The 21,652-nt window shown below is 46.1% G+C and overlaps 1 protein-coding gene across 6 annotated transcripts in view; it reads left to right on the top strand.

The window, feature by feature from the left end:
• TLE1 (TLE family member 1, transcriptional corepressor) overlaps window positions 1–21,652 on the top strand; it is an 89,717-nt gene that overhangs the window by 51,935 nt on the left and 16,130 nt on the right. For 5 of the 6 annotated variants that reach the window (XM_079926853.1, XM_079926850.1, XM_079926849.1 and 2 more), the window contains 6 exons: window positions 4,842–4,958; window positions 8,728–8,781; window positions 9,265–9,417; window positions 10,810–10,954; window positions 11,985–12,175; window positions 13,641–13,717. In XM_079926853.1, the coding sequence (XP_079782979.1) occupies window positions 4,842–4,958; window positions 8,728–8,781; window positions 9,265–9,417; window positions 10,810–10,954; window positions 11,985–12,175; window positions 13,641–13,717 (737 nt within the window). The remainder of the gene's footprint in view (window positions 1–4,841; window positions 4,959–8,727; window positions 8,782–9,264; window positions 9,418–10,809; window positions 10,955–11,984; window positions 12,176–13,640; window positions 13,718–21,652) is intronic. The other variant, XM_079926851.1, reaches the window with a different exon arrangement.

Below are 21,652 nucleotides of genomic sequence, written 5' to 3'. Positions count from 1 at the left end.
ATGGTGCTCTGGATCTGACCACTCAAGGAGTGCACACCAGTTGTAATATTGGAAGACCTCCTACTTTTTCTTTTCTCTTCTGAGCAGCTTTTCTGCTCACTCTTGTACCTGTTCTTTTTTTTTTAATATATAAATTTATTTATTTATTTTTGGCTGTGTTGGGTCCCCGCCTCTGTGCGAGGGCTCCCCCCAGCTGCGGCGAGCGGGGGCCACCCCCCATCGCAGTGCGCGGGCCCCTCACCATCGTGGCCCCTCCTTCCACGGAGCACAGGCTCCAGACACGCAGACCCAGCAGCTGCGGCCCACGGGCCCAGCTGCTCTGCGGCATGTGGGACCCCCCCAGACCAGGGCCCGAACCCGCGTCCCCCGCATTGGCAGGCAGACTCTCAACCACTGCGCCACCAGGGAAGCCCTTGTACCTGTTCTTAACCATCACATCACTGTTAGTGCAGGAAGTGACCCTCAGGAAGCACAGGGTAACTACAGTGAACGATTTGTCTGTTGTCAGTGCAGTTGCCCACTGAGGTTTTAGGTTCTCAGATATTTCAGATTTTAAGAGGGATGGGTCCCTTCTTGTGGTTCATAACGTTTTCTCTGTTCTTACACCTCATCAAGTCATTTCATGTGTAGTCTCATATATATAAATGGAGAGAAAAGCATGCCTGTTGGGCTAACAGGTCTTTTGGACACTCTGTCTCTGGTACTGAACATTTCAGAGGGCTCTTGTTTTCTTCAGAGACTTGTCTGGTCTGCCTCTCCCCTTATCGTTTTACTTGGCTCTATTCCCGTCAACGTGTGCAACTTGTTAGGTGCAGAAAATCATCATGGTTTTCAAATTTTAGCTTGTTTTGAAGACATAATGGGCTTTTAGATCTTGATATGCTCAGATTTGTAATATCCCCCATGGGCTGTATAAGACTTGTACTTTGAGTTCTTGTAGAAGACATAAGGTAAATAAGATGATTTTGTTTGGTTCTTAAGAAAATTTTTAAACAAAGGAAAACTTATATACAGTCTGGAAATCCCAGTTCTCAGAACATTTGTAGAAGTCTGCCCAATAGTTACAGCGTTTGAAAAAGTCTGGGAGATGATTAACTTTTACCAGCTGCAAGGTGAAATAAAACATCAAGTTTCTTGGCTAGAATTAGAGTATAGCAGTCAGTGTGGTAACACTAATTCTCATGTTGATTAAAAAACTCTGGCAAATAAAAATTTGAAAGGGGAATTTTACTTGATGAACGCTGTTTGGTCGATACATATCTTTCAAGATATGGACTCTGGGAAGAGAAGGCTGCAGCAGCAAATAGGTCTGTGGAACCACTATTCTTGCTGGTCGATGTGGCATGAAGCCAGTGCTGTGAGTACCTGGGCTGCTTTGTTGCTCTCTGCTGGGGTCTCTGTTAGTGTGCACCTTGGGCAGGATTCATGAGTGGAAAGCCAGGAACTCGGGACTGTTTTCAGGTCATTTAAAAGTAGGCTGTAAAATGTTCTTTTTTTTTTTTTTTTAAATGTTCACAATTTTGTTATGGTGGGCCTCTAACCAAGTAAATCAAGATGTGTCTGTGATTAGGAGGTGGGGGCAATCAGAGATAGCATGCAGTAGGCATTATTATGTCACATTAGAATATTAAGCTCAATAGGTTAAAGAGCCAATGTGACTTTTAAATGGGAAGTATTGGGGGGTCAAGTATTTGGGTCCAAGTATTTGATGTGTATAAACTGAGTTTAAAAATCACTTCTTCCGGGAACACAGGCGAGTTGCCTTAATGGATAGTGCTTCTTGACTTTAGGCAAATTCCCTTCCCCTCTGAACATCCTCTAGATAAACTGAGGAGGGTGAAGAGGCTGGATATGTGTTAAGGTTGCTTTGGCGTCTTGAGAAGTTTGGTCCTAATTATCTTCAGTGTTTAGAATGCATGACTTTTTCAGTAACTTAAAGCGAAGCAACCTCAGTTTTATTCTTTCACAAACAGGCTTTTAATCAACATTTAAATGTTGATTAAATATTAAATTTTAACGTTAAATTTGAGTCTGTCTTCTCCTCGTTCAAATCTAACAAATCAAGGTAAAACCCTAAATTTTGAAGGATCCAAAGGATATTCAGTCAGTACGCATTCTCAAAATATGTGTAAAGTGGCTCAGAACAACCATCAGAATGACTGTATTCCACTTCTGAGCCCTGAGGAACATAAGCCCTGAGGAACATGAGAACAAAACGCAGCATGAGGGAAGAAGACTTAATGGTATTAGGAGACGTCCAGTACTACCCATGTAGTCACTTTTGGATTTCTGGGGAGCAAGTGAGGTAGCCAAGAGGATTAGGGTCACCTAGGCAGTAGTTAAGCAAGACTGTTTTTGTTGCCAACAGCAAATGAAGTCCATTAGGCTGGAACTATTTGCTTAAGTCAAGAACAACAATGAAAGCAGTGTCAGGGCTGGAGGATGTCAGGGACAATTACACACAGCAAGCAAGTTTCATGGGAACAAGGGTAAAAGAAAGTGGTTCGTCTTTGTTGGGGCTGCAGCGTGAGCCAGGCACCCCCTGACTCTGGACTGTGGCTCTCCCAGGCCTCTGCCGCCCATACTCTTTGCTGCCTTGTTTTGAATCAGTTGTACAGCATCAAAGGTATGATGAGACATTTCGTTTTGTAACTTGTCTCAATCTTCCATCTGAATGGAGCCAATTTTCAGATAAGCAAGGGTGCTAATTATCAGCCCCATCTAAATTTAGAAGAACTTTCAGAGCTTTGCAAAACGCATTCAGATTACAGGCCTCACTAAAGCTGCTCAAACGGGAATTTAACTTCTGATATGGAGACGCAGAAGCCTGAAAGCTTGACGGGCTCACAGGTCCAGCCAGAGAAACGTTATTGTTTCTAGCAGAAATTGCATTGTTCCTAATAGGCGTGTCGTTTACTTTTATGTTCACAGTACCACTTGACATTCAAAAAATCAGATCATTAAAAAGCTGTCTTTGGATGGCTGAGTGGTTTGGATGCCCCCTGCTAATTACAGCAGGAGGGCTACACAGGGGACCCCGGGGAAAGAGACTTTTAAATTGTGAGTGGACACCAACTCTATGCTACATTCTGCTGGGCAAGTGGGTAGATGTCAAGTTGAATATGATACAGCCTTGACCTTAATGTAGCTGGTCTGAGTCTGGAGGAGGAGAGTTGGGGGCTGACATAATCTAGAAGACAGACAGGTGTGTATGGACACTTTTTCCACATGAGCTCAAGCTGCTTCTCCCCTCCCCAGCATGTAAGCACTTTGCAGTTTTGTTAAGTCTCCTGCGACCTGTCAGGCTGTGGGTCTGGGTCAGAGGGGTTAGTTTTTAGCAGATATTTACCAATGTAATTAGTTCAGGGATCCAGCCAGCTCACCTTTCAGCCCCACACTGAGCTCAAGACGTTATTCTGAGCTTCTCTATATTGAATTGCCTTGGTCCCTCCCTGCTGCTTTTATGTAAGCCTCCTGGCATTTGTGCAGCTTGAACGGTCGTGTATGAGAGCTCAGCTGCTTCAGAGGCAGCCTCTGAAGTGGGCAAAGAGGCTTCAGAATGCCTTCTGATTCCCACTTTTGATTTCCTCCTGTGTGTGGTTGAGCTGAGAACGTTCCCATGGTGGGGTTCACGGTTTTCACGGGGGAGTTTTGAGAGCCAGCCACCTGGCTAATTTCCTTGGGCTGGTTAGGAACGAAGACCCATCCATGGCCTCTAAAAATGGACCATTAAAGATTTGCTCATGGTACGTAACTATTGCTTTAGAGATGGTCTAACTTAAAGGTTTCCCCAGGCCCCTTCTATTTTATATTGTGGCAGAGAAAGGTAGCATTACTGTTTGTTGGCCCTGGACTCCCCGACTTAGTTCTTCAACATCTTTCAGAAATGGAGGTTATCTGGGCTTTGAGAAAGAAAGTTTTTGCACAGCCCATTCAGCATTGTTCAAGGCAGTAACACACCACTGAACAAATTGCCCCCTTGCGTATGCTAATCCCGCACTTAAAAGAACTCATTGTAACATGTTCTGATGCTTTAGCCCCGAGGGGAGATGGGAATTGAAGGGATGTCACATCGTGTCATGTGACCCTCAAATATCTAAAATGCCTGTTTTCTTTGGGTCAACAGTTCATACTCAGCACATGTGAATGAAAGTATCCTGTGTGGTTTGTGGAAAAGATTAGTCCTTGTTCCCGCTTTTGTGTGTGGGAGCTGGCCTTGCTGTTGAAGATTCACTGGCTGGAATTCCTGCTTTGGGTCTTAAATTTCAGTGCTCTTGGCAAGGAACACCAAATCTTATTTTCAACAATAAATTAGAAGAACTCAAAAGAGTTCCTTCATTGTGACTGTGGAAAATGTGATTTGCCTTTTAGGAAACCATGCTGTTAATCCCACCCGTTCTCTTTGTGTCTTTTTAGAGAGGCACACATTGACTCTTACAGTCACAGAATATGTCTAATAGAGTGATCTCAGGTTTTGCTCATAGGCCATTCTTATTCCTGACCAGGGAGTCTCAGTGGGAAAGAATGAAAACACATCCGCATATGAACAGCAGGCTCCCATTTCTCTAACAGCAAACAGAACAGAAGAACATTTCAAGTGAGCAGGGCCTGGAGGATCCACCAGGCTTTGGACGGCTTGAGTGCATAGTCAGGGTCTCCCTTTTAAGTGCCTAAATCTCTATAAATGTTTGCCATCAAAGTCTTCAGATGAGACGAATTAAATGGAATGAAAGGCCATGTAGGCATCACCTTTCTAAACCAGCTATCACATCCAGGTGGGGTTTTCATGTGTACAGGGAGACCTGGGAAGAAATCTTTGATTAATTTTTTTTGTCTTGCAGAGTAACTCCCTCTTGGTCCCAGACAGTCTAAGAGGCACAGATAAACGCAGAAATGGACCTGAGTTTTCCAATGACATCAAAAAAAGAAAGGTGGACGATAAGGACTCCAGCCACTATGTAAGTAAATAAAGGACTTGAAATAATACTGGTTTGCTTCCTTGCTCAGCTTCTAAGTGAGTATACAAAGGACCTCTAAGATCTTAGTGACAATTTCACATCCCTTAAAATAATAGTATCGGGCTTCCCTGGTGGTGCAGTGGTTGAGAGTCCGCCTGCCGATGCGGGGGACACAGGTTCATGCCCCGGTCTGGGAAGATCCCACATTCTGCAGAGCAGCTGGGCCCATGAGCCATGGCCGCTGAGCCTGCACGTCCGGAGGCTGTGTTCCACAATGGGAGAGGCCACAACAGTGAGAGGCCCGCATACCGCAAAAAAAAAAAAATAATAATAGTATCAAGAGGATAGATTCTTACATTGTAGGATATTATTTCCATGTTGAGCTGTAAATTATGCATCTGCCAGGCTTAGTATTAAATTTTAGGCTTTCTGCCGTAGTTACTCATGAGAGGGCATACAAAATTGTAGGGCTGGCTTCGTGGTGTGCAGCCTGTGCAGCTGCACTGACCCTGGTCTTGCAGGGGCCCTGCCTCACCATTGGTTTCATGCTGTGCTCTCCACCTTCTTCAAATTCTCAATTCTGAGGCTAGGGCCTGCATTTTCATTTTGTCCTAGACCTTGCAAATTTGGTAGCCTGTCCTGCTAAAATAACAAGGGCAAGAATTCGGTGTCACCAACTTACCTTTTTGAATGCCATTCTGGTAATATATTCAAGCTCTTATCATGTCTTAAGGCAGAGTTCGTCCTCTTCCACAGGGAGCAGTGTAGTGATAAAAGTCCATGGTAAAAAAAAAAACCTGGAAGAAACACTGGAGGTATCTCGTTCAAACCCTACAGATGAGATCACACGACTGGATGTGAGGACTCTTGACTTAGATGTAGCTAAAACCACATTCATGAGGAGAGCAAACCAAGCCAGATGGCCATTGGTTCTGGTCTCGGCGTCATAAACATTGCAGCTGACAGATGCCTGGCTGGCTGCTGTGCAGGCTGTGCGGAGATTTCCACGCGAGACCTCTGTCTTCTGCTGGCTGGCGCAAGCCAATGGCTAACTGTGGGTAACATTTCTTGGGCAACATCTCAAGTTAGCGTCAGGTACTGTGTGCTTCTACGTGGCTTGTTTCATTTAACTCTGAAAACAACCCTGTGAGTTTTGTATCATCCCTCCATTTCATTGATAAGGGAAGTGAAGCACAGAGCTTTTAAGTGATTTGCCCAAGGTCAGAATTAGCGGCACAGCCTGGAGACAGTCAGACTCCAGGATCCATGCTCTTCATCACCATGTTAGGATTCCCAAAGCGAGAGCCTAGGGTTGGATATTTTGCCAGAGGTCCTCAAATTGGTCCATACTTTGTACCATAATAACATCCCAAGAACTCAAGTTGTTGATCTCCCCACCACAGCCCAAGCCTTTTTAGCACATATTTACCCCTTATCTTTTGCCCAGAGCCAGTATCCCACACAAGTACGTTTATATATGGCATCAACTGTTAATAAGCTAGTCAAGAAAGTCCACGACATACAGAAATTTGCAAATTTGCCAATGATAGAATTCCGAGTTGCTCTGTAGATAAGTTATTTAGTAGTGAGGGATCTAGAATCCATAGCTCTGCATGACTTTTTTGTAACCTGTTTGTACTAGGTATGTCTAGTTGTGTAGGTAGCTGAGGGTGATATATTGAGATGATGTTGGAGAACCTGGGGCAAAGGACTCAGACCTTAGATGTTTGATGACAGGTGTATACTGTACCGTGAAGGTTTATATTTGCAGAAGGGTCCAGTACAAAGCTAAGATTTAAATTTCACACTACTTAAGGACTCACTGCACAGTTCCGTTATAATAAATTAGTTATTTGCTACCTTTTGCCAGTTTGGTCTGTACATTACATTAACTATTTCTATACTGGGTTTCTTTTTTTTCCTAAAGGGAATCCCCTTTGGCTTATACTTAGTCACCACCACTCTGGGTTTCTTTCTTTTTTTTTTTTTAATCAGTGGTTTTTTTTGTTTGTTTTTGTTTTGTTTTGTTTTTTGGCTAGACCATGTGGCATGTGGGATCTTAGTTCCCCAACCAGGGATCAAATCCATGCTCCCTGCGGTGGAAGTGCGGAGTCCTAACCACCGGACCGCCAGGGAATTCCCGCACCCTGGGTTTCTTAACACCCGACAATGTTTGTGCTTTTCTGTGGGCTTTACTAAGAGAAAGTAAATTTTCTTTAGTATTAATTTTTTCTTTATTGCATGAAAATATTTCTTTCAATAGCCTGTTATTTTTAAGTACCCAGGCTTCCTCATTGGTTGTAATCTTTTGTTATTGCTAGTGAATTGCATGGTGCCTTTATAACGATGACTAAAGGTATATCTAGTAACACATTACTGAAGAAAGTAAATTGGGTCTCCCACACTTACTGCTTTAGGTATGGCTAGATAAAACATTTAAGACATGAATTTAGAGTTGAGGGTACCTTTCTAGCTGGACTTGGGGGCCACGAAAAGCTAATGGGTGACACCTGCACTTGTACTAATATGTCTCAAACATTATTTGTGTATTCTTATTTGACAGTGACATCAGTAAAAGAATTGTGTAGATCATAAGCCAGGGGCCTGCTCCTTTTTGAGAATAGGACCCATTGCGATAACTTATTTTTTCGTATGTCCATTGTATTACTCTGTACTAAAAGACATATAAGGCCTTTGGCTAAGAAAGTAGACTTCTTCAGCCTGCCCTGAATTTGATTTAGGAGTGATCACGTTAAATTGAACAGCTTTTCTGAAGCTTTTTGAAACTCAGTGCGTGCAACCTTGGAGTTTCCTCTGATTAGCCAATTTTATGGCTTCATGTCAAGACATTAAAAGCCCTAATGTAGGATGCCAGGGCCCTCCAGATACTGCCATCCTATCTTCCTTCCATCTCAAGAATATTCCAAGCTGATTGCTAAAGAGCTTTATTCTTATCATGAGGTTAGATCTTGGTACATTATCCCAACCAGTAGCCAGCTTTGTTGTTTGTAGTTTTTTGTTTCCTTTATTTAATTTTTTGTAGTAACTAGTAACCCCATGGGAACAGGGTTCAAGTTTGTCTTTATAATTATGAATTGTCCATGAACACTAGAATTGATTGGCAGCCTTCAAGGTGATACACAAAAAAATCAATGATGTGAAATTGTGTTCTTTTTAGTTTGTTTGTTTGTTTTTTGCGGTACGCGGGCCTCTCACTGTTGTGGCCTCTCCCGTTGCGGAGCACAGGCTCCAGACGCGCAGGCCCAGCGGCCCTGGCTCACGGGCCCAGCCACTCCGCGGCATGTGGGATCTTCCCGGACCGGGGCACGAACCCGTGTCCCCTGCATCGGCAGGCGGACTCTCAACCACTGCGCCACCAGGGAAGCCCGAAATTGTGTTCTTAATTTGAAATCCAGTGGGGAAAGATCTCTGAGATAAGGATATGCAGATTTCAGATTATAAGAGAGATTCAGCTGCTGCAAACATTTATTGAGCCCTTACTGTGTGCCAAGTTTTACAGCTTGCCATCACCTGTTGTATACACATTGTGATTGTTTAGCTGGTGTGCTGCTGCAGCAGAGTTTCCTGCCTGGGTCTTTGCACGTCCCCAGGTCAGATGCGAAGGGGAGACGGTGGTATTAATTACCAGGACTGGCATTCTGGAAGGGAGCCCAGGTCATTTGCTAGTCTGTCTGCTACCAAGAGCTACAGAAATTTAATTGAGCCTCAAACCCTTTAGTAAATGGCATTAAAATTTCTTTTTTTTCAGGACAGCGATGGTGACAAAAGTGATGACAACTTAGTTGTGGATGTGTCTAATGAGGTAACCATTCTCTTTATCAAACTTTATTTTCAGAGTGACTTGTGAGAGAAAGGAAGTGGAACCACCATATTTTGGTCTTTTGCAACTTTACACGTTAAGGATTTAATGGTTGTTCGTGGATGGAACAATAAGTGTCTAAAACCGACACAAACTTTTGTTTCCTTTAAAAAAAAAAATCTGTTTCCCTAACCATTTTGGATTCCTAAGTTGGTATCTGGTGCTCCTTTCGGTCCCGTGCCCTCTGGGCAAAGTATCTGAGCATGAGGGAAGATACGATTATTTCTAGATTTGTTTCTTTATGGTGTCTTCATGGGTGCACTCGCAAACACCATCCTATTCATTGTAATAGCAGTATTAGGTGCACACCCTCAAATCCCCCAAATCTGAAGGACTTTCAGGGCTCTCCTTTAATTTGGCGAATTGGTGTGGAAAGATCCGTCCATTCTAAGTGAAATCACGAGCCCTTTGCTTGTGCTTGTTGAGGACCCCTCGTCTCCACGAGCAAGCCCCGCCCACTCACCCAGGGAAAATGGGATCGACAAAAACCGTCTGCTAAAGAAAGACGCCTCCAGCAGCCCGGCATCCACCGCCTCCTCGGGAAGTTCCACTTCTTTGAAATCCAAAGAAATGAGCTTGGTAGGTCATAAGAACTGTCACTTGCCTATTTAGCAGTTTAGTTTTATCAGGGAACCAGAGGTTCCCTAAAGTATTTGAAATGTGGGGTTTTTACTAATTGAGAGTTACATTTTTAAGGGTTTAAAAGTGAAGCTCATCATTCTGCTTTCTGTCCCCATGGTGATTACTTTTGCCCTCTGGGTCGTCTATTTTGGGCCATGATTAGAGAGAGATAACAAGCTTCCATGCCCATTTCCTTCTTACTTGGGGGATATGTTCCTGGCATAGGCTCAACTTCCTAGTTGGCAAATGGTTCAAATGCCTTAGGTCCTAAGGAGTCCTCATTTTCTTAAGCGGTACACTTCCCCTGGTTTTAGACTGACCCACCCTGTTGGGTCATGTTGTGATTGGGTTGCTGGGCAGATGGTGATGTACTCAAGGCGGCACCAGGGGAAGCCTGGAACTCGGGGGGGGATGTGGGTACATCAGGCCAATTCATGCTTTCAGTCATTCAACAAACATCGTGGAGTATCTCATCTCTTCACTCACCATAACTGCACCATAACAACCCTGCAGTTAATCCCTACATAGTCCCTCAAGGCATTATCCCATTTCACTGATGGGGAGGGAAGCTGGAGGAATTTGCCAAGTTTGCACAGCTCGTCAGATCCAAGGCCAGAGGGAGCTGGGGTCTCTCTAACCCATGTTCTTTGCTACCCCAGAGTGCTTCTCAGACTATGATTAAAGGGACACGAAGGGTTAAGATGCAGAAGAAGATGCCCTGTGACCCTGTTACTCTCTTGACTCCTGAAGGCCCCTGCACTAGTGGGTCCACTCTGGTTACGTTGGCAAATGGGTGTAGCTGCTGAATGCCAAAGAGTTATTTTTTTAGGCACATCTCTCAAAATGATAGGACTAGGTCTAGGGCTTTTGCCCCTGAGATGCCAGTTTGCTTCTCATCAAATTGATGGCTCTGCTGCCTCTCACTGTTAGTCTCAATCCCACTGCCATTAAGCAGCAAAGGTAGAAAGGGGGTCCTCCCTGTGATATTCTCGATGACCGGGGCAGTCGCTTCTGAGTGACCGGGAACTTTCCTCTGGGTGGTCATCCTTCAAACTTGGCCAAGATCCAAAGTCCACAAGCCTGATGAAAAAATACTTTTTAAAATAAAATCTGCGGAGGAAGGAGTGTGATCATGTTCTGTGTCTCTAGCTAGAGTTTTAATTCTGGCAGGAAGAGGAAAGGTCAACATTTCTCCCTCACAAGTTAATGCTGTCAACATTGTGTGGATTTATGAAAATTGGCTGCGGGAGTAGCTAGAAGGTGCCCAGTGTCCCAGCTGCTGTTGTGATAAATTGTGTAATATGGCTTGGATTAAAAATAATACTCATTTAATTTGTTTAATGATACCAGCATGAAAAAGCCAGCACGCCTGTTCTGAAATCCAGCACACCGACACCTCGGAGTGACATGCCAACGCCGGGCACCAGCGCCACTCCAGGACTGCGTCCAGGCCTCGGCAAGCCTCCAGCCATGGACCCCCTCGTTAACCAAGCGGGTAGGGCATTGCCTCTTGTGGGCTGTGTTTTGTTTTTCCCTTTCCCAACTTGATTCGTCAGTTCAGCTCTCATGCAGTTTCCTCGTGAATATGAGATGCACTTTCTGCCCCCCCTCCCTCCTTCCTATCTCTGAAAAGCCATGATAAGAAACAGATGTTTGTCCTTGGGTTTCAGCAGCTGCACCCTGTTCAGTCTCTGACTGTTTACATTTGGCTTTTCTTTTATTTCCAAATAATCCAAATCCCAGGGACTTCAATAAAGTTTCTGATAATTATTCCGCATGTAAGCTCCTTACCAAACTATCATTGTGTGTCTGAGTTTGCTAATATTGACTGAAACAGCCTGTCTGACCGGCCCAAGTGTGCTTCTTGCTTGCTTTAGTTGGCCAGTGTTCTGCCGGTATATCCCTCAGGAATCACGGTCTCTCCTTCAGGAGAAATTGGGAGGGTTTCACTGGGACCCCAGCCCCTGAATAAACTCATAACTTTTAACTTTATCTTCCTCCCTGGCAAAGGAAAAATGTAACACTCTGGGCCCAGAGGAAGAGAGGCCCCAGAATATTCCCCCTAAACCTGTGCTCTGGTTTACATAAATCCAGGATCAGGTTTTCATTTGGAATTGGTAGCAGGTAATGGAAAATTTGGGCTGAAGGAGAAATCTTGGATTTTATCAAGAGAACCTTCTTTGGAGTTTAAGTCAACAGGTAGTGCCTGTGCCTTGGTTAGCCTTCTGTGAATTGGGTACAGTGATGCTGCTTAATCTCCCTGGTTCGCAGTGTTGCCCAGTGTACCGACCAAGGAGGAAATATGTGGGCAGTTCTTCCCCCGGGGTCCATTCTTTCCTCGAGATGAATTCAGCTCCAGGGAAGAAGGGACCCTGTGTAGGATTTGGAGTCGGTACCCCTCTGCTCCCCCCAGCCTTCTCTCCTCCTTCCCTATAATGAAGGGCACTGAAGAGGACCCTGGAACTGATGGTCAGGCTGGACCTGAGCGGCCAGGTGAGTCACGTGCAGCTTGTGCTTCCTTGCAGCGGCCGGCCTGAGGACGCCCCTGGCGGTGCCGGGTCCGTACCCTGCGCCTTTCGGGATGGTGCCCCACGCGGGCATGAACGGCGAGCTGACCAGTCCCAGCGCCGCCTACGCCAGCCTCCACAACATGTCGCCGCAGATGAGCGCGGCCGCAGCCGCGGCCGCCGTGGTGGCCTACGGGCGCTCCCCGATGGTAGGGATGGCGGGGATGGCAGGCAGGCAGCCGTGGGTGGGCGCAGGCGGGCGGGCGGGACCCAAGGAGCGGCCAGCGGCCTGCAGTCCCCACGCCTGCAGACAAAGACCCAGTGTCCTCGCTGCGCCCGCCTCCCTCTTGTCCGCCTTCATCGGCATGCCGCTTCATTAAGTTAAGGCCAAATGCTTTTTGTTTTACTGTTTTTGTGGATGAAAAAAGGCAGTGTTTAGGAGCTACTTCAGCGGTTCAGGGGACATCTGGTTTTCTCCCACCAAAGTAGATTTTTTTTTTTTTTGGAAGGCGATGAAATGACTCAAGTAGCTCACAGAAGCCTTTTCATTCGTTTCTTGAAGTTGTTTGTTTTTTTTTTTTCCTCTTTAATTCTTAGAAAAAAATATTTGAGGAGCCGTAATTTTCTCATTCCATGCTTATATTATTCTTTAAACCCAATAGCGTGACTTAGGTGTAAGAAGTGATCTCAGCTCAACAGGGAGAAACACAAAGGGACTGAAACCGTGGGGCAGGTTCTCCTTCTTGTCCTACCTTCTCCCACTGTGTAAATGGCCTCATGTTTGACCAGGAAGAGACAGAACTGCATGTGAAGGGGAAAATTGACTGTGTAGTCCTTAACTGCATCAGGAAAAGGGACTAGATTGTAACTCATAGCAGATGAAAGTCCCTAAATCATTTCTGTTGGCTGTTTGAAACATGTCACGTGCATTTCTCTCCTCTCCCTTCTTCATTACCTCCAATAACTTGGGGTGATAGTAAAGTTCATTGTTTTTTCCCTTATGTTGTACTACTAGGAAAGGCTGTGCAGTGGAGGGCGAGATAATTTAAAGCAAAGGGGACAGCTGAGGGACTAGGTACCTTCGTTAGGGTGCACAAAATAGAGCGTCCATGCGTGAATTTCTAAGCAATGACTTAGACCAGTGGTATGAAACGGGGTGATTTTGCCCCCTAGGGACATTTGGTCATATCTGGAGACACTTTTGTTTATTAGAACTGGGGGATGCTGTTGGCACTGAGAGGGTAGAGGCCACGGATGCTGCTAATTATCCCGCCATTCCCAGGCCGGCCCCCAACCGAGAACTATCTGACCTAACACGTCGATAGTGCCGCAGTTGATAGGTTGTCCTGACTCAGCGTATTGCTCTTTGTACTTGTTTGGACAGGTAGGACATCCTAAGTCCACAGGGCGTATTTACCACGGGAAGCTGGTTCTCGATGCACGGATCAATCACACACCTTCCTACTTACCACAAAAGAGGGTCTTGTGGTACTTAGAGGCGGCTGTATTATTTTTTTGCATTATGCTCGTTCTTTTGAGAAATGCTAGCGCATGTCCCTGTTTCTGTTTCTGTTGCTTTGGGGATTTCTGAGTTTCTAGTGGAAAGTCTTTAGAGGTGTCACAAAGTGCCTACCCTGCATAAACTGAGTGTGCGATGCCTTATTCTGTTTCCAGGTTGGGTTTGATCCTCCCCCTCACATGCGTGTACCTACGATCCCTCCAAACCTGGCAGGAATCCCCGGGGGGAAGCCGTAAGTACCTCTAACTCTTCGGTTTTACTGTAAAGGCGGTTACTTAGTCATGGGTATCAGCAGACTCGAATTCCAAAGGGAGCACAGGCTTGGGCGTTTCCAAGGAGATTTCTAGTGTCTTTTCCTGAGGAGTGTTAACACTTGCTATAAATAGGCACCTGGTAGGTGTCACGCCTCTGTCTTCTCACTGTGGATGATGTCATGCATTTAGTTATTTCTGGAGAGAAGCTGTTGGGGACGGGGGCGAGGAGGGAGGCGAGAGCCAGGGGCGGTTGGTCCTCCTTGCTTGACCCTTCCTCAGAAAGCTACTCTGCTTTGCCATTTGGTTAGGGGGTAGCTGCTGGAGATTTTCCACAGGACTGTGTTGTGGGCAATAAGCTGTCACAAACTTGAAATCTCAGAAATGGGAAACGTGCTGTTTCTTTACCCGGCTCAGTGCCACCTTTTCCTTATTTTGGTCGAAACGGGAGTTCCGTGAAAGGTACATTCTGTTGGATGCCAACATCGGGGGTTGACCACCCCCCCGCCCCAGGAACCCCAAGTAAAGTTTTGCTGGGTGCCTTCCTCTGAGAGATTATAAAGTGCAACGTGGCTTTGGAGAGGAAGCAGGAGAGGTAGGTTAAAGGGCAAAAGAGCCTTCAGAATTTAAAAAGCCCCATTGGTTATTCTTCCAGGGTCACTTAAAATCACCTGTTTTCCATAATATTGGAATCAGAAACATGATTTCAAAGAATTCCTAAAGTTCTCAATTTTTGTACAAAACAAACCTGAGGGCTTCCCTGGTGGTGCAGTGGTTGAGAGTCTGCCTGCCGATGCAGGGGACGTGGGTTCGTGCCCCGGTCCGGGAGGATCCCGTGAGCCATGGCCGCTGAGCCTTCACGTCCAGAGCCTGCGCGTCCAGAGCCTGTGCTCCGCAATGGGAGAGGCCACAGCAGTGAGAGGCCCGTGTACCGCAAAAAAAAAAACAACAAAAAAAACCCAAAGTAAAACAAACCTGAAATGTGAGAGTCTGTCTTACTTCTCAGCAAATACTCTCTTCCCCTAGGATAGAAGATGGCAGAAAGCCAGTTCCAACTCATTGATTTTTCCAAATAGAGGTACATGTCACAGGCCTTCAGGTTTTTTTTTTTTTTTGGTTATACCTTCTACCTCCGAGTGGTTTCTTTCAGCTATTACTCATGCATCTGTTGCATATTGCATTATTTTGAGTGGTCCGTTCAACTACCTGGTCATCCTTCTGTGGTTTTTATTGCAGCCTTGCATCAGACAAACCAATAGCATGAGGAAAGATGGAATTCCTTACCCCGTCATCTGCTTTTAGAAAGCAGATTCCCATTGCTCCTCTTTCCCTGCGTTATAATATCTGTTTCACGGTAATTTGACTCATGATGAAATGAAGCTTTGGTTTATACTAGGAGCTAGTAGCAATGTTAGGAATTTGTGGTGACATCTAGGCCCAGGGAAGAGCAGGACTGGGAGGTGGGGCGGCATCGCATATCCTTTCTTAGCTGGTAGATCTTTTCCGATTGAATACTTGTGAACTACTATGTTGTGTTTTCTTGGGAATGCCCCCCCTGTGTCCAGCCTGGAATGCCACAGGGCACTTATGGGTATTTCTTACCTGTGGTTTTGCTGGCAGTGTAGCTAGCTGTTGTGTGTCCCACTGTCTGGTGAGTGGATAAAGGGCAAATGGGGACTTCCCTAGCAGTCCAGTGTTAAGATTCCGCGCTTCAGTGCAGGGGGCAGAGTTTCGATCCCTGGTCGGAGAATTAAGATCCCAAATGCCGCAAGTTGTGGCCAAAAAATAAAGAAGAAAACGAGCAACCAGTTAATGTTGAGCCAAGATGCAGTAATTAACAGTAACTGATGAATCTTCAGGGAAATAATAGGTAGCTAAGGCCAAGTTCAGCGAACCATTAGGGAAAGCCAGTTTCAGGAGTCAGAGCTGTGGGGAGTTTCCAGCTGCCAAGCCCCCCCGCCCCGCCCCGAATGTGAAATATGAGGCAGAGGGCATGGGGTGAGCAGAGCTGAGAGCCACAGAGCTGGTCCTCAGGGCTGGTGTGGGGGGGAGGGTTAACTTAGACCCAGTTCCTAACAACTGTGTGTGCAGTTAGATACAGTTTACACCTTCAGTGGATGACAGTACTGGTGTCACGCTTCCTGGAGCCAAAATAGTCATGTCTTTGACTTGTGAGAACCTTGGATTTCTTTGTGTTCACAGCTGCGTAGGCTAGGACCACGATAGTGGGCAGAGAGGTAAAGTTGTGAGACTCAGGTATGACGGTGCTTTTCTCCCCTTGGTCAAAACGGGCACTGGGCTGTGGATCTGAGGGGTCGCTGCTTTCTAAAACAGTTAAAACATTTTTTTGGATTCTCTTTCAAGTTTAAGGTGAGCCATATCATGGGAGGAAGATTGAGTAAATTGCTATCAGAGGGAAAAATGAACTTGCCCATGGTCTGGGACCTGGGCTGCGTACACAGTCTTAGTCCCCATATTAATCCGTTAATTAGTATGAGAGGACGTACTGTTTTCATCGTTCAGTAAAGTGATACCGCCTGAGGTGGTCTTCTCAAACTGGCTATGATGGCAGCAGACCAGTTTTTTCCCAACATGACAAAGATTGAGACTCTTATAACAGGCAAATACAGATGGATAGGGGGAAAAAAGATACAGAATACACGTCCCAGTTTTTTATTACAAGAGCCAGCAGTTGTGAACTGACTCTGAGTTGCTGTGTAAAAGTTTCTCAACACTTAGTCTTGAGGAGTGAGCACCTCGCCGGGGGCAACGGTGAATGTCAGCCGACCACACTGGGCAGCGTCTGTGCGAGGCTTATAAGAGGAATGGTGACAAACCGTCGTGTCCAGGGTAGAGTGAACAAGGTGGTAAAGGGTTTGCGAGAGTCATTCTCTGAGAAACACCAGTCGAAGTAATATTTGGGAAGGACAGACGGAGGCTCTTCGTGGATGTTTGATGGAGAACTGTGTGTTAGGCGCTTGCCGTGCTCCAGGAAAGAAAACGTTTGTCTTTCCGGCTTTGGGGGGAGCCTACTGATGTGGGGGGAATGTTAAAGGAACAGTAGATGCTTGAGTTTAAGTTTGCGACAAATGCTGAGTGCTGTGAGGGCAGAGTGGTGGGTGATAGGCAGACAGGTAGAGAGTGACCAGAGTTAGGAAGGGAAGGCCTTCCTTGGGGCAGGGTGGATATGCAGGAAGCTGAAGCTGGTGCAGGAGGGATAAGGCCACCCGGCAGAGGGGGCCGGGAGGGTGGGCTGGTGCCAGTAGAGGGACACTGGGCTCCCAGCACAGAGAGGGAGCTTGAGGGTTCACGGGCAGCTGCATGAGTGCCCTCGAAGAGTGGTACAGCCGGGAGAGTGCAGGTGGGACTGGAGGGACCTTAAAAGTGCGTCTTGGGCTTCCCTGGTGGCGCAGTGGTTGGGAGTCCGCCTGCGGATGCAGGGGACCCGGGTTCATGCCCTGGTCTGGGAAGATCCCACATGCTGCGGAGCGGCTGGGCCTGTGAGCCATGGCCGCTGAGCCTGTGCGTCCAGAGCCTATGCTCCGCAAAGGGAGAGGCCACAACAGTGAGAGGCCCGCGTACCGCAAAAAAAAAAAAAAAAAAAAGTGCGTCTAGTGTGAATGCCCATCTGTGGTTCTAGTGGCCTCACCGAGTGGCTGCGCATCTCTGACCCAGTGCCTCTAGTGATGGCGACTCATTTTCCCTGGCTGTGTGAAAACTCTTCCAGCCCTTGAGTAGAGATCTGTCTCCCTGGAACTTTTACCTATCTGTCCTGTTCTTTCCCGCTCCCCGAGACCACACAGCGTGGTGCTACTCCATCCTCCTCAGGGCAGGCAGCTCTGCAGATATTTGGAGACCACCGTTTCTCCATGAAGGGTCTCTTCTGTCTGAGTATGTCCACTGCTTCAGCCCTGTGTTATGGGATGTGATTTCAGGTTCCCACACCATCTGCCTACTACAGTCTGGTCAGTCACCTCCCTCCTGTCCTCTCTTCTACAGATTTCATCAAAATCTGCTGACTAGGCATAGAGGACCCTATTGGGAGCTCACAGCCTAGTGATGGAGCGGTGGCATTAATCAAGGAATCACAAAAATAAATGTGTAATTATAATTGAGATAAGAGCTGTGACAGAGGAGTACTGTTTTGGTGAAATTCTGTGAAGGGCTGATCCCATCTGGAGGGTCAGGGGAGGATTCTCAGAGTGTTTTCAGAGCTGCAGTAATCGCGTAGGGGAAGGGCAAAAGACTCCAGGTGGAGGAACCAGCATATGCAAAACGCCCTGCTTCCTTCCATTGTTTTTATCAAAGTGGCGTAGAGCAAGATGACATTGCCAGTGTTCTGTACTTGTTTGGGTGTCAGAGTGATCTAAGATCTCAGTAGGGTTTCCCAACCCACCTGGACATTTTTTCTCTCTCCCACTTCTAACTTCTCCTAACTTCTTTTTGTTAAAGGCATTGTCCCTATTTTTCTTCTTTTTTTTTTCATTTCTCTTGAACTTTATTTTATTTTTTTTATACAGAAGATTCTTATTAGTTATCTGTTTTATACATATTAGTGTATGTATGTCAATCCCAATCTCCCATCTCCCAGCATTGTCCCTATTCTATCTAACATCTGGACCCAAACTTTAGCCTTTGGTACTTCCTTGTTTAATTCCCATTTTTACCCAGTCTTCTTATTTGTTAAAATCCTCACTAAGATTGTAGGTGTGTTTTTCCCTTAATGAAATATTTATCTGATCTTGTCTGTTTCTTGCTCAGATATCTTCAAAAGGTGCATATAAACTCCTGATGTAGCCCCTCTGGTAGTATCACCCCAGCCTTTCTTTCCAGCCTTGTGTGCTGTGTTCTTTGCATCCTGTGCTCTGGCCAAATGGGATAACGCTCTGTTCATGAAGAGAAGAGCCCTCCTCCTTCTACCTGGGGCAGCTTTCCTTCTCACTAGCCTCTACCTCTTCCTGCGGAAATATTTTCTGTCCTTCAAAGACCACTTCAGCTGCTGCCTCCTTCGTGAAGCCTCTGCTGATGCCTTTCCCTATGTGCTGTCTCTCTTCTGGCACCTTGTAATGTCTTGTGACACTTTCCACACTTTGGCCTTGAGTTATAATCCTATGTCCAGGTCATGTTTCAGTCAGCTTCTTCCCCACTAGAACTGAAGCTTCTGAAGTCCCCTTGAGCACAGATACCCAGTAAACAAATGTTTGCCCCGTTGACTGGTGCGGGGGGGGGGGGGGGGGGCGGTGAGCCCAGGATTGCGCAAGACCCTATGATTCATCCTTTTCCAAGGGAGAGTGCAGTTTGCATTTTAGAGATGTGTAATGCTGATTTATAAGCGGTTTACCCTGACTGTGTTTCCAAACCCTCAAGGTGAAATTTAATTGCTGTTGTTTGGTCAGCTTAACTTGAACTCATTTTTAGTTTTAGGAAATTTGTTGCCTGAACTCTGTGGAGATCACTGATAAGAAAGAAACCTGAAGTTTAGACAGATTGACATCTTCGTTGTACTCCACGCCTCTCTCCCCTCAAGGCATTTTTCTGGCCCCGTGACACCGCTTTCCTCTCCATAAATACTTGGGGGGCTGAGCTCTACCTGCTTCCTATAGTAGCACCTAGAGGTCAGTCATAACTCACGCTAATAATAGTTTGGCTTAAGATTCCAGCTAAGTTCCAGGTTCCTTTACCCTGTGTTTTAATGCTAGACACGTAATTGAGAAATCTTCCACCCACTTGTTTAGTGTTTAAATAAATCTTTAAACTACCTTTTTGGAGTTGGAGCCTAAAGGGAAGAGAAAATCTGAACTACATTTGGGGTAAAAGTGCTTCTTAGGAAAACATGATTTGCGGCAGTGAATAGGGGCCAGTCCGGGCTTCTGGCTGAGAAGATGTGTCAGTGGCCAGTCCTCCTCCCTCTGCCCTCCATTCCTCTCTGATCCCTCTGCTGACCATGTCTGGATTCCACACTCAGTTTATTTCGTGGATTTGAAAATTAGTTCAGCCCCCTTTATACTTGTCACGATATTTGGGTGATTTTTTGTCTTTTTTTTTTTTTTTTTTTTTTTTTGCGGTACGCGGGCCTCTCACCGCTGCGGCCTCTCCCGTTGCGGAGCACAGGCTCCGGACGCGCAGGCTCAGCGGCCATGGCTCACGGGCCCAGCCGCTCTGTGGCATGTGGGATCCTCCCGGACCAGGGCACGAACCCGCGTCCCCTGCATTGGCAGGTGGACTCTCAACCACTGCGCCACCAGGGAAGCCCGATTTTTTGTCTATTAAATGCTAAAAGTAACATGCTTATTTTGTGCCATATTATCACCGTGTGGGTTTTAGTTTAACTCTTGTTTTTCTACTTTTTGATGGTCTGGGAATGCGTAGCTAATTTCTTGGAGTTATATTGAGGTGTGAGGCCCTTCCTTTTGATGTGAGTTATGTTTAGCTGCTGGACAACTGTCCCTTCCCTCTCTCTCCCTCTTCACCTCTTCAGAAATAGCTTTCAGCTTACCAGGCCTAGTTTGTCTATCTCTTGATCGAATACTGCTGTTTGCCTGCAGTGGTTGGTTCCTTTGCTAGGAATTTTTGAATTGACCTTTGAAATGGCTGTATATTTTAAACTTATCTTTGTCTTACTTTTCGTCCACGCATCTCTTGGTTTGTATCTTTGTCCTGCCTAGGAGCCCTGTTGCTGCCCCAGCACATTTACAATTTGGAAATGTTTAATTGATGGAGGAAGTAGGACCTAGAGCTCAGAATCATAAATGCTGACTTTGACCAGAGAACCTCCTAGTATATCAGCTAGGCCATCTCTTCTTCCTTACTTTATCTAGTAATTTTCTTTTTCCTATCCATTTTAAGAAGTTCTGCATTTGCTTTTTTAAAAAATGAGGATAGCCGTGCATTCAACTAAATAAGGAAACAAAGAAAAAGTCTTCTATTGTAAGGCTTTGAAGTCCTCAACTTGTCATTTAATTGTTACTAAAGCCCTCCATTGACGCAGAAATGCTGTCTTCAGATAGGGTAGGGATTGCACCTGGATCTGCATGTTTGAGAGGATGCTCGGATGCCAAACTAGAAAAATCCTGTGAAAGAAGTAAAGGATTTCACAGATGTTAGGAGTTAGGTGTGCAGACCCTAAAAAATGTTAAAGGTAGAGCTTGTTACATTGGCAAAGAAAGAGGTTTTACCAGAAGGAGATGAATTATATACCTGAGGACATTTTTGTCCCTGAAATCTTAGAATAATATGGCTCTGGTTTTCTTTTCTTTTTCTTTTTTTTTTTTTTTTTTGGCGGTACGCGGGCCTCTCACTGTTGTGGTCCCTCCTGTTGCGGAGCACAGGCTCCAGACGCGCAGGCTCAGCAGCCATGGCTCACTGGCCCAGCCGCTCCGCGGCATGTGGGATCTTCCCGGATCGGGGCACAAACCTGTGTCCCCTGCATCGGCAGGCGGACTCTCAACCACTGCACCACCAGGGAAACCTGGCTCTGGTTTTCTTATCACCCCACATCACAGCATCCCCAGCCTCCACCTTCCCTATACTAGTTCTTCAGGCAGAGAGCATCCTCCAAAGTCATAAGTTAACATTATTCTCATCTGTCTTAGAATGAGCCAAATGCCCCAGCTCTCAGCCCTCAGAGCCTCCTGTGCCCAGGGCTCCATAATGAAGCACATCAGTGACGCTGACATGCCTGGTGTTCTCCTTTTGTGTAGGGTAGGCGTCTCCCTCCTGATGGGCCCCACGAGCCCTCTTGAGTCGAGAGTGTCTAAGGTAGTGCTGATGTGGAAGCTAAGGTAAAGGTTAGAGCCCCACTTCTGTGGTTGGCTGACGTCTCCTGCTTACGAGCTGAGTTGGGCCTGTTAAGCTCCCCGTGCCTCTTCCCTGCTGTAAATAATAAGGGACAGCGAGCTGCCTTCTGTGACGTGGGA

This window comes from Stenella coeruleoalba (assembly GCF_951394435.1).
Source record: "Stenella coeruleoalba genome assembly, chromosome: 7".
NCBI classification, from domain to species: Eukaryota; Metazoa; Chordata; class Mammalia; order Artiodactyla; family Delphinidae; genus Stenella; species Stenella coeruleoalba.
The sequence above is the reverse complement of the archived record's forward strand: the minus strand, read 5'-3'. Positions and strand labels throughout refer to the sequence as shown.